We start from the raw sequence: 17532 nt of genomic DNA, 5'->3' as shown, positions 1-17532 counted from the left end.
TCGTTTGATGCTAGCTTTTGCTGCACATAGAGGTTTCAAGCTCTATCAAATGGATGTTAAATCTGCCTTCTTAAATGGCTTCATTAAAGAAGAGGTCTATGTTGAACAACCCCGGGTTTGTGAGTACCGAAGCTCCAAACCACGTATACAAGCTCAAGAAAGCTCTTTATGGGCTTAAACAAGCACCTCGAGCTTGGTACGAAAGGTTGTCAACATATTTACTAGAAAAGGGTTTTGTGAGAGGCCAAATAGACCCAACACTATTTCTGCGTAGAGATGGTGAAAATATTTTGTAGCCCAAGTATATGTCGATGACATAATTTGTGGCTCAAATAACAAGGGCTATTTGAATGAATTTATCACTCACATGGAAAGTGAGTTTGAAATGAGTCTTGTGGGAGAATTGGCATTCTTCCTTGGACTAGAAATCAAACAAACTAGAGATGGCATTTATGTCCATCAAGCAAAATACACTCAAGAGATGCTTAAGAAATTCAAAATGAGTGATTCTAAGGAAGTATCCACTCCTTGGCGACGAGCACTCGTCTTGACAATGATGAGAGTGGAAAATCAGTTGATCTAACGCAATATAGAAGCATGATCGGTAGTCTTCTATATCTCACAGCTAGTCGACCGGACATACTCTTTGCTGTGGGCATGTGCGCTAGGTATCAAGTCTGTGCCAAGGAATCTCACTTAATTGCAGTTAAGAGAATTCGAGATACCTTAAAGGCACAATTAGAGTAGGTCTGTACCCTCGCATCGAATCATTTGACTTGATAGGTTATACCGACTCCGATTATCTGGGTGCAAATTGGATCGAAAAAGCACTAGTGGGGTTGCCAATTTTTAGGTTCATGTTTAGTTAGTTGGTCAAGTCGGAAGCAACATTGTGTTGCTCTCTCCACGACCGAGGCCGAATATATTGCCGTGGGAGAGAGTGTATCACAGTTGTTGTGGATGATACACACCCTAGAGGATTATGGACTCTCCTATAAGGGTGTACAAGTGCTATGCGACAACATTAGCACAATCAACCTAACTAAAAATCCAGTCCATCATTCGAGGACCAAACACATTGAAGTGCGTCATCACTTCATAAGAGATCACGTAGCTAGGGGAGACATTGTGCTCACATATGTTGAGTCAAAGTCAAACCTAGCCGATATCTTCACAAAACCCCTTCCGGAGAATGAATTTAGTCATTTAAGGAGGGAGTTGGGAATGTGTTTGGCTCCTTAGGTCATTAGAACTTCACCGTGATCAATAAGGACTATTAAAATGACAAGAGTAATTGGGAAACTGATTTGGGCAATTTGGGAACATCTCACACAAACGATAAGGTTTAACAAATTGTTTTTGTTTGCTAGAAATGGGGTGAGATGCTAGGAACAACCAATTTATTCAAAATGTATTATGCATCCCTTGAATAAGTAGGTTGAAGAGACATAAATTGAGTATGGGGAAGGTCATTACATAATTCATGTGTATTTGACTCCTAGATCTTACTCATATATTCCAACCAAGGAATCTTGGTTGGACTTTTGCCTAGAAATTTTTCTAATCATGGTTGATGGTTGATGGTTGATGTGTTGATTGGTATTGTTGTTTGGTTCATGTCATGACTTTTGATTGATAAAACGATAGGTTATTAAAGGAAATAATAATAAATTAGATATATTTTGACAAACTTGAGACTAAACATAACAAGAATCAAGAATTTCAGCTTTCATGCCTTGATTGCAAATTAGGACAAGTTGTCTATTTTGACAAACTTGAAACTTGTCTGAAATCTCAGTGCTTGTAGTCGAATTTGAAAGTCACAAATTATAAACAAATTCACACCATAAGAGCCCATCGTTAGGACATAGTTATGCTTGTAGATTCTCAGGGTTCTAGATATTGATTTTGAAAGTTTTTACTGGAGAAACTTCTACGAACTATCAAACATATCTAAGGATTTCGGTTACTGAAATCACTGAAAATTTCAGTATCAGACACTGATCGGGCTACAGCCCGATCAGGAGAATATGGATCGGTCGACAGACCGATCCCAAAACTTCCCAATCTTTATCGAATCTGATCGGTCCGGGACCGATCGAGTTATTTTTGCTCACCGATCGGTCCGAGGACCGATCGGGATAATCTGACACGATAGGCTCTTCCGATCGGTCCATGACCGATCGGTGGTTCCATGGTTAAGGCCGTGACTTAGGGCTTATCGTTCGATCTCGATCGGTCTGCGGACCGATCAGAAGTTCTGATCGGTCCGGTGACCGATCGGGCTTGCTGAATGCTGAATTTGATCGGTCCATGGACCGTCAGAGGTTCCCTCGATCGGTCCGGTGACCGATCGGGCGTGATACTTCCGATCGGACAACCGTCCGATCATTTCTTCACTGTACACCCATCTTAACCCTTAAAACCTCCCGATCCCTCTTTTCCTCATTCACGCAAACCCTAGCCGACTCTCCCCACCAGCCCACCCTTTCTCTTCTCCTTGCACGCCGAAGCTCCAGCCCTCGGAAGCCTTAGCCGAGAGTTCCATGGCTCCAAGGTAACTCCTACCTCTATAGAACTTGGCATTGTGTTTTCATTTCTCATCTTCTGTTGTTGTGTTTGTCTCGGTTCTTATTTGTTGGTGGCTCCGGTGCTCACTCATTGCCTCATTTTACCCCATTGTATCCCCTTAGAAAGAAACCCACTGATGGTGAGGGAACCTCTAAGGAACCAACCAAGACATCCAAATCCAAAACTCCTGCTGCTTCTTCCCGACCCCAACCAGCTAGTTCCAGTAGATTCCCAAACCGCCAGTCTGAGCAAGCTTTTCAACAAAGGACTTTTAAATTACTCCCTTGTAGGTCCGTGGATAGAAAATTCATGGACGAATTTTGCCCACAAGTGTCCGAAATCATAGCATACTACAAACTCGATTCGCTAGTCTACTTGGAAAGAGATATCAACTATGACCTGGTCTCTGAGTTCTATAATAACCTTCATGAGACTAGTGATCAAGGTTTTAAAACAAGAGTTGCTAAGCGGACTCTTGATTTCAGTATCTCATCTTTCTTTGAGTATCTCGATTGTCGGAGGTGTTCCGGTGATGTTTTCTCGATATTTCCTGACTTACCAGAACAATTACTTCCACCGTTTGATATCTCACCTGACGACATATATGAGTACTTCTTCAGACAGCCTAGACAAGGGCTAGATGAGCTAGATGTTGACTTCCCTACTTTTGCTGCCTTGAGATTATCTCCTCAAGATTACATTCTTTTTAAAATTGTCACGAACTGCCTTCTACCTATCACATCTAAACCATTATCAGAGATTCGACCGTATCATTGTCTGATGCTTTACGGGTTGCGTAGGCGTCTTGATTTTGATATCATGTCGAGCATCTACTCCTCGATCATATCTTATTCTCAGCCTAGCGGTTTCACTATTTATATGCCTTATGGGCATATAATTACTGATTGGCTTGAGACCCTTCAGGTTGATGTCTCTAAGGGTAGAATAATCAAAATGGTCAGATTGGACTTGGGAAAAGGGCATTTTCCAAGTCCGGAATCATAGGGCAAATGGGGATGTTCGGTGGAAGGATGGGAGAGCTTTAGGTGAGTTACCACGGGACCTCCACGACAGTTCACCGCTCCTCCTCCGACATTGGCGAGGCGGATCCAGATCTACCGCGATCGCCGATGGAGAGCCGCTTTGATCGACACGAGGAGATGGTGATCCGAGTTCGATGGACTACGCTACGGATTGACCACACGATGACTGCTCGATGATACGCGCAATCATCGTGGTGACGCAGATTGCTACTCGGATGGATGGCACGATACCCGCCCGCAGCCTTATCTGTGCTATCCATCCTCCGGCCGCCTCGTGATTTCACCCTTCCGCCGACGATGATGATGCTCCTCGCCGAGGACGTTGATTGATGTAGTCTGTGTGTCACCTAGTCTGTATGTATTTTGGATGCTATGTGTTAGTCTGACCTGGATATTTGTACTTCTGATGCTACTCATATATTTATGCTCCTCGGTTTTATATTTACTTGCTCTCTATTATGCTTCATTGTCTCTGTTTTCTTTTATTATGCTGTTCCTATGCCATGATTTGATTGTATCTTTTGTCTATCTTATTGTCATATTGAAACCTTAGAGGGAACTCTAGGTTGGTTAAGAGAAGGCAGGGTGGATTAAGGGGGAGCCTTTTCGGTGTTTGACAAAGGGGGAGAGGATACCTAAGTTTAGAAATGTATGAAAGCTTAATTTTAGGGGAGAGGATAACGGGAAGGATCTTGATTCCCGTCATTGACTTGGTGGTGTATCCGTCTTAGGGGGAGGATTCCGATTTCCCTAAAATTATGGGTAAATGAGCACTTCTGATCTAAACTTAAATCGTGTTGTCAAACAACAAAAGGGGAGATTGTTGTTGTTTTGATGTTGACACTGATTTAAGTTTGTATCAGATATTTAACTCAGATTAATTACTAATCTAGGTTGACTTGGTTGACCGATTCGGAAAAGTCCAAGTATGGAGACTTGATCGGAGAAGTCCGCAGGGAGCTTGGCACGAGTGGAAAGTCCTAACTGGATGTTAGGCGGTTGGAAAGTCTGGCGAGTGAAGCGAGCGGTGGGAAAGTCCTAAGCGGGATGTTAGGCGATTGCAAGTCCCGTGAGTGAAGCGTGCAGGGAAAATCCAGATGGATCAAGGTGATCGGACATCCGTGTTGAAAAGTCCAAGAAGGAAGCTTGGCATGCGAAGTCGAGAGGGCTCGGTGAGCTCGTTCTCTAGGACCGATGAAGTCGAGAGAGCTAGGAGCTCGTTCCTCCGGACTAGGTCGAGAGGGCTCGACCCGGATCGAAAGAAGTCGGATCGGTCGGCACCGATCCGGAAACTGACACCGGATCGGCCCGCATCGATCTTTATACCTGATCGGCGCCGACCGATCGGGAATCGATGGCTGCGAACGCCATCGACGGGCACCGATCGAATCGATCGAGCCCATCGTGATTTTACCGACGGCTGCGGACCGATCGAAATCAACCGCAGCTCATCGAGATTTCATTGATCGGCGGGACCGATCAGATTAAGTCTTGATCGGTCCGCATCGATCGCGCACCTTCGAAAGCGGCCGATCGGTGCGGGGACCGATCAGTTAGTTCTGATCGGTCCGCGACCGATCGAGACGATCGAAATCATGGATCGCACCGATCCACGATGGCTTGTTTTGCATCGCTTTCTCTTATTGTTTCGATTCGCAATTGCTTTTACCTATTTCGTTTATAACCATCTGCTGTAAGCTTTTTGAGCAGGTTACAGACTACTTGATGTTGGATGAATTCAAATTGAGGATCATTAGTAGAAGGCGACGAAAAAGCTTTTGCTGTGTCTCGCTGCGGACAAACCAGTTTTGGTAGCAACGTCTCGTTTGCGATCTGCTGGCAGCCGTTTGGTCGAAATCAGCTTGACTTGTGCTGATAGGTTCAAGCTCAGAGGTACCAGTGGAAACGAGGATGCCATTGGTGGGAGCTGAGACAATCAGACAAGGAAGAAGCGTGATTGGCGACGTCGTGGACGGTTGCAGGGATTTGCAGGGATTTGCTGCAGGTTTGGCAGAGATCCGTTACAGAGCAGAGAGGCATATGAAGCTGGAGAGGAGAGACTCTCGCAACAATGCTTTTTGTGCTCTTGCTGTGAAAAACACTGTGGAGAAAAACTCTCTGGAAGATTGAAGCAGTGTGCTTGTTCTTCGCTGATTGTGGCTGTGAGCTTCTTTTTGATCATTTCACTTGAGCCACTACTGTAAGTCTTGTGCTTAATTTCTTACTGCTGTTAAAGACTTTGTGGAGAGGTTACTCCACCGAGAAGGAGAATCCTTTAGCCGGATAGCTTCCGGGGTGTGATCTACCGAAAGATCAAGAGGATTCGTCCACCTTACGGACACGCCGAGGAGTAGGGGCAAGTTATCCCCGAACCTCGTAAATCTCTGAGTTAGTGTGCTGTGCTTTCTTGTTTTAGTTTTCTAATTCCGCTGTGCTAACAAAGTTCTTGAAGTAATTTGTGTTTAGTGTTTTTCAAAGAGGCTATTCACCCCCCTCTAGCCATCTAAGGTCCCAACATAGATGACCAGATTCGATCTGATCTAGCGTGGTAAACGATTAGAAATCCTCCTCCTCTAACTCTCAAGTGTCCTAATAATTAAATCGAAGAATTATAGGAAATATCATCAACTAAAAACTTTTCTCAAATTCTTTTAGTGCTTTTTTAGTAGCATAATCAAAATAATAATTGTAGAGCATAGATTTTGTCATCGCTGGCTTCAGTCTTGCAACATGTTTATGCAATGAATAAATACTTAATTAAACTTGGAAAAGCGGTAGATCAAGTAAACTTCAACACATCTTTACTCTATAAAAATGGATAACATGAAAAATACAGAATGCATAAGACTGACATAAGATGAACACTATTTCATGTTTAAAGCAATTTAGGTGGGTTATCATTTAATAGCAGATCTGCGTTCAGATATATTTTCTATTATCCTCATAGAAACAGATCATCAATTGGCATATCAATTTTAAGCTCTCACAAGAGCTTAAAATTCAAGTCGTCATTGCTTCTGAAGCAACCAACGACATCAATTAGGCAAAGAGGGGAATATCAGTGTTCGAATGTCTGAAAGTTTTGATCCACTAATTCCTTTGCTAGGGATGTTGCGGCAACGGTGGAAGAAGGTGGTGATGAGAATAACAGCAAGGAGGCATCTGTTGAGGGATCACAATGCACAGAAAAAGTAGCATGTGCAATGGCTAGTATGCCTGTTCCATTGTTCTCAGAGAAGACTAGAAGGACAATCTGTTGCAGGTTGCCTATGCTAGGTGCAGAATGCGAGTTGAGCAATTGTGGCTCCAGCAAAAGAGCTATAGGTGGCACCTGCAGAGGAAGTCTTCGTCGAAGCAAAAGTCAAAGATAGCTCCTCGATTGACAAAGGTTGAGAAGAACCAGAAGGATATGCCTACAAAGCTTCAGCTTCTGTGAAGAAGGTAATGGTGGGAAACAGGATGGGAAAAGACAGTATCTAATCTCCCACAAAGGGTTTGACATTTGCATAGTGGAGGAGAATCTAATCAGGTTTCAAGACCAACCAAAGGGGTCATTGCTTCAGATTCTACGAAGGGAGGCAAAAGGGACTGTCGTTCACAAGAAAACAAATTGCATCAAATGCAGGAAAATCAAGGTGGAATAGATTAGGGAAACTCGTACCAAGACAAATCAAGGATTTGACTCTGACAACACTTCATATAGGACGAACAAATCGTACTGCCAAAACTCGACTCTCAATGAACAAAGGGAACAACTTGTATTATTAAAGAAAAGATGAAAGGTTTATAAGGGATCTTAATCCTCTTTTTATAAATCAAGAATATGAGCGATTGTTACAAATTATGACTGGAACATTAAACCCCCAAATGAAATATAAATGACCGTCTTTTAATAACACAAATAACAGAATCTAGATTAACTATGTAGATTCCTAAAATTTTTCAGTATGTATGCGAGTAGCAATTTCAAGCTTATCAGTACTCCAACTTTGACATCCCTCTGACAAATGACAATGAAATAGATATTTTACTGAATTTTGAGGTGCTATACAAGAGTAATATTTCAAATAAAAAAATTGACTCTTATAAATTTCATAATGATTCAGAAATATGGTTCATTCAAATCTCATTAGTACCATGACAGTGATGGAGTTGTGAATGTGATGTAGAACAGAATAGATCTGTGGTCCCCATCCTGATTTTCCCGAGTCAACCATATCAAATAGTTGGGTACCACTGGAGGCATTCAACAAGTGGAAAATATTTCGAAAAGAGTGATGGAATTAGTAAAAGGACAACCCGGTGCACGAAGTTTCCACCAATGCAGGGTCCAAGGAAGGTCCGGACCACATTGGACCTATTGTATGAAACCTTACCCTGCAATGGCTATTTCTGCCATTCAAACCTATGACTATAAGATCACATGGCAATAATTTTACCGTTATACCAAGGCTCTCCTTCAGTGATGGAATTAGTAGGAAAAAAAGGACAGCTCAATACATGAAGCTCCTACTAATGCAGGGTCCCAGGGAAGAGTTTATTGTACACAACCTTACCGTGCTGAACCCGTGACCTCCAGGTCACGGCAGCAACTTTACCATTGCACCAAGACCCCCCTTCATAGAATTAGTAGAAATAGAAATAAAATAAAATTATTAGAAATAACATAAAATCAACTTTAAAAAGTGTCTGCTTATTTTATTGAAACAGTTTTATTTTGCTTTGGATAATCCTATTTTTTTGCTTAGAATTGAAAATGAAGGAAATAAACACGGCATGAAAAATACAACAGATATTATTACATGAAGGGAATAGATGAAAACAGTACCTAAGGAAATTTATATCTCGATGAATGTGGGCCTCATCAGAAGATATCTGAGACTTGAGCATTGAAAGAATAGCCTGTTGCTTAGCATTCTCAACTTGGGCTTCCACCCACTGTCTCTCACTCGTAGCAAATCTATTGGGAAAGTAGAAAACATGCCATATGAACTAGGTGTCATCAGAATGAAGAGAGAAGGCAAAAGAAAACAAATGCACCAGCACCATGAATTCACTTGTGGTATAAATCTCTAGTCAACTACACATAGTTTGGATTATAAGCATCAATCCTCATGAAATCTTCATTTGTACTAGTTGCCAGGTTTGCATAAGAAAGTAACACGAGTAAAGAAAGACAATAAGATAAACTACAGTTGCAATTCAAGCCAAAACAAATGAGAAAGTGAAAGAAGAAAAAAATTATGTAAAGTTATTCCATCAAGCAGATTGAGAAAAATGATAAGATGATAAGAAGGGTATTTATTATTCATGATCCATTGACAAACAGAAAGGATTAAAATATTAATTAGGCCCAAGAGAATGTTACAGTGCATAGATGTCATGAAAAGCAGAAGATCAAGAAAAACTAGAGGCTACCCCAAACTGAAGTCCAGAATAAAGGACAGGACAACTAGGTGAAAATGACCTTTGGGCTTATTCACACCCATCATAGACACCTAAAGTAATCTAATCACAACTATGTGATTTCAGCTAAATGGATCTTATATCCCCATTAAATTCTATGTTTGATTACACTGGAAGTGACATATAGATATCAGTAAATTCTGTATATGTTGATGCTTAACGCCTTGAACCACTACTAGAATGATTTGTAAGGTCCTGAGTCCTGATTGTCTAAACAGATCTTTTTGGACAGAATGTACAGCATATGAAATGAGTGTCAATTTCTATTTGTACGTAATTTTTATAGCTAAAACAAAGGGAAAGCAAAATACTTAAGCACATACACAATAGCCCAGTAGCAGATCTAAGACTAAGATCTAAGTGATCTTAAACCAAACTCTAAAACAGACTTTCTGATAAAAGATGATGAATAAACTGAGTCCCAACTAGTGGGCGTTGGCTACACAAGATCATATCCCACTATTGAACGCAGTTTGTTTCACCATTTAACTTTTTTTACAGAAGAATCAGAACATAAATATGTTCCAAGAAATAATAGAAAATGAGCATCCTTGCCACAAAAAAAAAAAAAAATCTAATTGTTAAGGAAAAAAAATAAAATTAAAAGGCAATAGAATGTAGTACATAATGTACAGTTTTCTATAGCACCAATTATGGAAGACGTGACAAACACTACTCTAATGTGTGTATTGAATACATTGGTATAATATACACATATAATATATATCTACATAGATATATAAATATAAAGACACCTACATTGAACGAAGCCTTTGGAGCTCAGCTACACGATTATGATGATGATGATGATGAGGTTTCTGATTATCTCCTGGAAATTGAAAAGGAGAAAGAAATTATGAATTGTCAGCGAAACATAGAAAGCCAAAAAAACTAGCATGGAATAATTGCCAAAGTTTGGCATTGGTGTTATAATTACAAGAACTAATCAATCAAAGTGAAAAAAAAATGAAGCAAATGACAAATTATTGACAACCATGATATGAACTATTGAAAACCATGCTAATACTGAACGCAGTGTCATCTATCGGATTAGTGCAAAGTCAACTGGTATGTGGATAGTTACATAATCTAAAGATATAACAATCCTTATTTCTCGAAAGGCATTCCAATCCTCAAAAGTAAACATGACCTCAAATCTTTTCCCTAGGATAACTTTAAAAAAAAAAAGTGAGTTGCAAATCAAGTTGCTCCTGTTGTAGAATTTCTCTGTCAACAAATATTTTCATTAATGTATGAACTTAATAATGAAATTAGATATTCTCAATGGGTAATTCTCAACTTAAAGTGTGTCTCCATATTATCAAACAAGACAATATACTCATATAAATATAGAATTCTCTTTTGGGTGATAAGTCGATAAAACGGAGAACTTGCAAGCTGCAACCAAAATCTATACAGCAAACATCCAGAAATTAAATTTCTACAAGTCCACCACATTAAACATACATGTTGTATAGTCACTTGATTTCTTATATAGAAAAAGAATATTATAATTATAAGGGAAGATGATGAGAATACTCGTAAGTTAAATCAAAGAATGTACCTTGGATCAAGCAATTTGTTAGGTCATCGAGACTCACCCATGAACACTTAGATTTGCCCTCCTCAGCAACAAGCCGCAGTGGACCCTAACCAAACAAATCAGTTGTCAACAATAGGAGCAGAATAACACTGTCCAAAAACCATATTACATCAGAAAGTAATTTATCCATTTTTTTTGCAGTTGTCAACCATCAGTTTCAGTTTGAATTCATCTTAACATATATTCTACTGACAATGTGTTCAGCACTTGATAAATGAGTGATGGTTAAACAAAAAGTCTGAATGAACAACACCAAAAATCATATACAGATGAAATTACTTGATAAATGAGTGAGTGGTAATATGGCATGGAAACTGCAAGTACCCAAGAATTATAAGATCATGCAATCTAATAAATCCATAACCGAATACTGTTGGTCATAGTATTTACTCCTTACCTCTGGATATATTTTACAATAGTTTGCATTTTGAAGCAATTTCATCAATTCTACTGTTACAGCAATTTAGGCAATTTTATCGAGTAATGGCTTAGATTTGAATGTCTTTATGCAAATTCACAAGGTGAGACAACCTTTACATTGGTAGGACTAGATCTATCATGACAGTGGAGGCAATAATCATCTTGGATGCTTCTATTCCCATAGGAAACATAACTGATCTCTATATCATTCCTGTTAAAGTTAAAAAAGTCATGCATCAACTTACCACAAAATAATTTTTCTACTTACCCCAAGTTTTACAGTATTAAAAATCATGGTTGCTTCTAACTTATATAGCACATATCATAAATGTGAGCTTTACTTTCTCATACTGGTAGAACCTAACTTTGAAGAAATCTATGAACTAGAACACTGCACAAGCAATCATGTAGAGAGAATATGTTGGATGAACCTTAGTTTAACTAGAGCCATGTTCCTATTTAACTTTTTCTCACCAAACGCACTTTCTGTTTCTATACAAACACTCTCTGAAAATTTGTTGTTCCAAACTAATCTGCTGCATGAATGGGGTCAAATTAATCTAGTTAGCAACATGGGTGAATCTTCAGAAAGCAAGAACTTGGTAAACTTCAGCTTTCAATTAGTTCAAGTTAATTAAAAGAATGGATCTCCTACTGTTTAACTTAACCAGGGAAACTGCAACATATGACCATAACTCAAGATAAGAAAGTTACCTTCTCAAACTGTTTTGAAAACCACTGGTTTAATTCTCTTGTACATGCTAAATCTTCAACCAAATAAGGATGGAAGCTCGAGTAAGCTAAGTAGATCCCGCCCTCTGCATATTACAAAGCAGTAGTCGTAGATCGCATCAATAACCATTTATTCTGTAAACATAGATACTCTACAAGATCTGGTCATGCGTTAGTCATTTTATGCAGGAGCTACTGATGCAACAAAGAGACATCAGTTTTTGTTATTCATTTTTTGATGTGATGGTCAATCTAATGACTCAAAGAGACACTTACCATCCCCTGAATGATAGTGAGCCAGCTCCTGAGCAGTTGAGGACATTTTTCCTAGAACAGAATTCATCTAAAAGCAACAGCGTGAGTAGCTGTAAGCAAGTGAATATCAATATGTGAAAGTAGATCAAAGTGAATTAGAGCAATAAAATTTGTCTCAAACACCTTTTTTTTCCTCAAACTTGAGACAAATCAAGTTTGATTCTATTCATCAGGCATACAAGAATTTACAACAATTGTCAGTTCAGTGTCAATGTCTCTAGTGAGTATGGTAGAGCAAATAGTGGAACAGGCGATGTTAGTCCCTCGCGTCAAGAATAAGACTATGATGTGGATCTCTAACGGATCTCAAAGAGGCTTGGTGATGCAGCGGAGTGGCTCTCAACAGCGGTGAGTCAGACAAAGGCTGAGAGATGTTAGAGATGGAGCAGGAGTGAGGCCGTCACCAGAGTAATGAACCACAGAAAAAGAGGTAAAGTAATTGATGAACATGCAGAAGTTAGGGGTGGCAATTTGGGTCGGGTTCGGGTTGGCGGGTTCGGATTGGTGGGTTGACGGGTTGGAACATCAAAACCCGAACCCGACCTAATTAATATTTCAGGTCAAATTGTTCGATCCAAACCTGACCCGTTTAGCTGTATTTGACCCGAACCTGACCTGAAATGACCCACAACCTGAATCCAACCCGAACCGAACAGACCCGAAATGACTCATTTATAAAAACATGTTCATTTGACCCAAACTCAACCTGGACCCGATCTAAAAAGACCCATTTTATAAAAATATGTTTATTTTAATTCGAACTCAACTAGAATCCGACCCGAATTTGACCCGAAAATATTTATAAACGGGTTCGCGAGTTGTAATCAGGTCATTTCAGGTTGACCCAAATCCGACCCATTTATTATTCGTGTCAATCAGGTCGACCCGAATCCGACCTGAACCCAATAAGACCTGACCCTAACTTGATTTTTTCGTGTTCGATTCGGATTGTGTTTTCGTATCGGGTCAGAAATTGTCACCCCTAGCAGAAGTCATCTGGAGAGTAGTGGCAAGCTGCAAAGCAGTTGGAGGATCACCTTAACGACTGTGCACTTGGTGGAGATGAAATCAATGGACAAGAGGAACACAAGGGATGGGGAAATCAATGGCTCAATTTGGGGAAAACTTTTATTTCCAATTGATGGAATTATACACTATAATATTGACAAATTATAGAAATATTTACAGATATGAATTTGATAAAGTCACTTTGTTTACTTGCTCTTGTAAACCAATTTTCTCTTCTTATTCTTTGTTCCTATCTATTTGCTAGACTTAGTTTTGTAAACCAATTTTACCTTTGTTATCAGTTAAGACCCCCTAGAGGTCCCAAACATATGCAGTTTGGATTTTAAAAATCAATTGCGTCCTTTGATATGAGATTTAGTGAATATATTTGCAATTTCTTCCTGAATGATGCATAATAGAGTTGATGCAGCATGGATAAAATTGTGCTGACAAATGACAAACTCTAATGAAGAGGGAAATTTTTATAAACTAAAGGTAAAGATGATTGGTTATCCAAAACTCTAACAAATCCAAGACAAAAAAGGGCTCAAATGACCCTCAATAAGATATTAGATTCCCTATAGTGAAAATTAGACTAATGTTTAATCCAGGTGGTATATCAACAATATAAGCACTGGGAATTATTTTTCTCATAATACAAAAAAGACTAGCAGATCGAACACGAATTTTTTTGTGCAAATGTGGATAAAAACATAGTATCCTACATTGTATTTCTTTTGTCTTTGGTGTGTATCTACACGAATTTAACTTAATGCAAGGCAAATTTCTCATAATATCGGCGCATATCTCTCCAAAAATGCTCAAAAAAGTTATCGGCTAACTAAGAAGAGTGGAAATAGGTAGGTACGGGAAGAGTATCATTTTGTTTCAATTGGTTCGCAACTATAGTAGCTAAGGTAGACCTTTGATTGGTGGGTATCGCCAAAATTACATTGGTACGAAGTACGAACATCACAATTACATTTTCCCATACTAACATTGTATTGATATATTGAGCAACCAAAATAGCATATTTCAATTGTGCTGATTATTACAGTTAGGAAACCATGAATGGTACCAAATATCAGTGCATGTCCATAGCCAACATAGATGATTCCCTTCCTAAGCAGAATAACAAAGTTCTGTTGTAGATGTTAAATTTTGACCGAATGTTACAAGTGCATGTCAGCAAGAATAACAATATTAATTCCAACTAACAAACTAAACCTAATAACACTGCATCCTTCTAAGAGACAATATTGTGAATGTATCATCATATAGGATAGCTGAGAAGCAAAAAATAATACATTGAGTGGTGAAAAAAAATGTGCAAGAAAAAAACATTGTATAGTGTACCTCTAAGTTCCTCGCTGAAAACTTCTCATCTAAAGTAATAAGTTGTGTGTTAACAAATGAAGTTGCAGATACTCTAGCCCTTCTACCCTGGATAAGAGCTGAAGCTTGGCTAGCTAGTAAATCAAACATTGATTGTTGACGTTCAAGCTGCTTTTGCAATTCTACTACTTCCGCTTTGAAAGCAAGTTTTGCCTCCCTGAAAGGGAAGTATCATGTCAAAAGCGAGGAGTTGGGAACTTGGAAGTCAAGATGCAACTACCAATTTATTAATAAAATTAATAACAATGGCATTAAGCATTTAACATGTGTTGAACAAAAGATGGATGTAGATCTGCAATACAAATTCAAATTGACAGCAATGAACTACCACTGCTTTAGCAATACGTACATCATCTGTTATTTCCATCCACAATACACACACAAAAAAAAAAAAGAAAAAAAGAACTTCCAAGTAATGTATTCAGTTTCACAAGTAACTAACAACTTCATTTGGCTTGAAAATAGTTCTAATATCACAAAAAATTTAACATCTAGGACTTCAATAGATTATCATGATATAAACTGAAATATATATAGGCACAACCAACACATCATACATATAATCATCAGAAGGAAGACTTGCATCTACCTGATATCTATTAGCCTTTCTTCAGCTCCAAATACTGCTTCCTGGTTATCTTTCTTACTTGAAAAGGCTGAAATGCTGTCAAAAGCAGAGTCCAAATCCTCCCCCTAGATACAAGAAATATGATCTGAGGTTGTTATATGGTTAAACTATAGATCACACGTAAGCAATACCTCAACAAAAAAACAAAAACAATAATCAAATTTCAACTGATTCAATTTAATGTTGTTTTCTAAATCATCAAAAGCTACTACTTTTCATTGTTGTTTCACTTCAATTCCATCTCAAGTTGCGAGAATGTTAAGGTTTAACATTTTGAATAACCAAGTTCCAGGCGCAAAAAAGACTTGATGCTTCAAAGGGAATTTGTTTTAGCAAAGTTATTATCAAACTTCAACAAATCGCATGTCTATAGCAATCATCTCCAAACTAAAAAAGTATCTGCGTATGTACCAAAACTAAACAAGTTCTATTGGGTTATAAGAACGAGTAAAAAGTACCTCCAACAGCTTTCCTTCATGAAGAAACTGTTCATATCTGCAATCAAGATGATAACAAAATTTTAAAAATCCTAACCTTTGAGATTAAATCCTAGAGAAAGTTCTATTTTTATAATAGAGAGTGATGTCCTAAACCAGAAAGTAGGATTCACTTCTTGGAGGTTTCTTGTTAACCAGATCAGTTCAATAAGAACCAAATGACATGGCCTTTTCAACAGATTTTCGTTGATCTATGCCACAGAATAGCGCTTGGTATGCCATAGAACAGCCAGAGATTCATCACAATTGTTAGAATATACTGACACCCGATGACTACTTCTAGGTGCAACGGCCATTTAGGCTAGTTTTGGTCATTTGAATAATTTATCTGGTTGTGCCACGTTACCCATATGCAGTAGTATATTTGACTTGCTGCCTCTGTACTAAATGAGGAAAGATGGAAAACTATCTTCGGACTTCAAGTTGGAATTTTGTACTGCTCTTTTCCTATTCCGAGCATAGCTGTGGAGGTCATAAAAATTCGTATTTTCTAGAGTGTTGAAATTGCAAGGATAAGAGGGAGTAAGCGACCTCCCCAATGAAACAAGGTACGGTTTGGCAATTATAGAATAGGCAATTGCTGGAGACTTTTCTCCCAAACACATTAACATTTTTGCCAAGATAGCATCGTTTTCGTGCTTCATTGTCCAAAGCCACAACAACGACCTAATTTTGTTCAACCGCTACGAGATCTCTAAATAGGTACGACTATACAGCACAGAGGAAAGATTAATACTGTGAGAGTTCTGGGAGGGATAGAACATTAGAAGGGCGAAGGCTGGAGCAGATCCAGTCGAGAACCGGACGTGCTTCCTCGTACTGGAAGGGCCACTCGAAACTGTCCGGATCGAGCGCATCCTGGCCATCGAAGCCTAGCTCCGCAAGCACGGCGCACAGCCGGCTTCCGCTCATCACCTGTCGCCGGAACCCACGACGCCGGTTAGAGGATCGGGGAGGCAGAAGCAAATTCGGCCTGAGATCGCCGCGACGAGGAAAGAAAATCAAAATGGGCGCTGGTTTTTGCCTGCCGGCTCGATTTTTCTCTCGATCTGATGGCCACCGGAAACCGACGCCGTTGGATCACATCTGATCGGCTTCGATCGTAGCCGTTATTTAAAAATTATTCTACCATTTCCAATCTCCTGCGTGACTGTGAGTGACGCGGTTACGTGATGTTGCTAGTACGATTTTTTTATATTATTAAATTTATTTTATTCTCTCTTCCTTCCCAGCCTTTATTCAAAAATCAAAACCCTGCGCTTAAATTTTAACCTCTCGACTTTTCCAAATCTTAATTTCCTTCGCTCTCGCTCCTTCCTTCGTCATCATCTTCTGCTCCATCTCACTCTTACAGGCAAGCAAAGCAAAGGCGCTACAAGCTAAGCAGTCGCACACTTGTTCTTGAGCTGGTTGGAAGCGAGATGAGTCTGCCACCACAAACATAACCGACGTTATTTTATTTAACATCACCCTCCATTCTCGATTGTAAGCTTTTCCACTCCATTGTAGTTTCTTAGCTCTGTATAATATTTTTTTATTAAGATTTATCCTACAACGTACAAGTCTTACCTACTACAATATATAGCAGCTAATTGGGCAGTATAAACAACATTTTTTTACTATTTTTTAATTATATAATTTGTAGAAAACTTGTCAAACATCATTTCTTACATTTCCTAACAAATGGTAAATCGTTTCATTTTAAGTTATAATTTCTTCTAATCCTAATATATTATTAGGATTTATGCTACAATATACAAATTCAACGTCTGCTACAACGTGTAGCAGTTATTTGAACATTTAGTTGCTACAACATATAGCAGTTAAATATCGAAGTAATTGTTACAATGACAT

General features: G+C 39.0%; 1 protein-coding gene across 1 annotated transcript in view; it reads right to left on the bottom strand.

Annotated features, from left to right (window-relative positions):
• LOC121995967 (AUGMIN subunit 3-like) overlaps positions 1 to 16710 on the bottom strand; it is a 35151-nt gene extending 18441 nt beyond the window's left edge. Inside the window, exons 1-9 of the mRNA XM_042549757.1 lie at positions 16415 to 16710; positions 15640 to 15676; positions 15143 to 15246; positions 14515 to 14710; positions 12112 to 12178; positions 11818 to 11921; positions 10645 to 10729; positions 9840 to 9909; positions 8443 to 8574 (exon numbers count right to left, since the gene is read on the bottom strand). Coding sequence (XP_042405691.1) covers positions 8443 to 8574; positions 9840 to 9909; positions 10645 to 10729; positions 11818 to 11921; positions 12112 to 12178; positions 14515 to 14710; positions 15143 to 15246; positions 15640 to 15676; positions 16415 to 16590 — 971 coding nt within the window. The 5' untranslated portion in view covers positions 16591 to 16710. The remainder of the gene's footprint in view (positions 1 to 8442; positions 8575 to 9839; positions 9910 to 10644; positions 10730 to 11817; positions 11922 to 12111; positions 12179 to 14514; positions 14711 to 15142; positions 15247 to 15639; positions 15677 to 16414) is intronic.
• Between the last annotated feature and the right edge of the window lie 822 nt (positions 16711 to 17532).

This window comes from Zingiber officinale, chromosome 6A, assembly GCF_018446385.1.
Source record: "Zingiber officinale cultivar Zhangliang chromosome 6A, Zo_v1.1, whole genome shotgun sequence".
NCBI lineage: Eukaryota > Viridiplantae > Streptophyta > Magnoliopsida > Zingiberales > Zingiberaceae > Zingiber > Zingiber officinale.
Note: the sequence above shows the minus strand (reverse complement) of the source record. Positions and strands in the feature narration are given on the sequence as shown.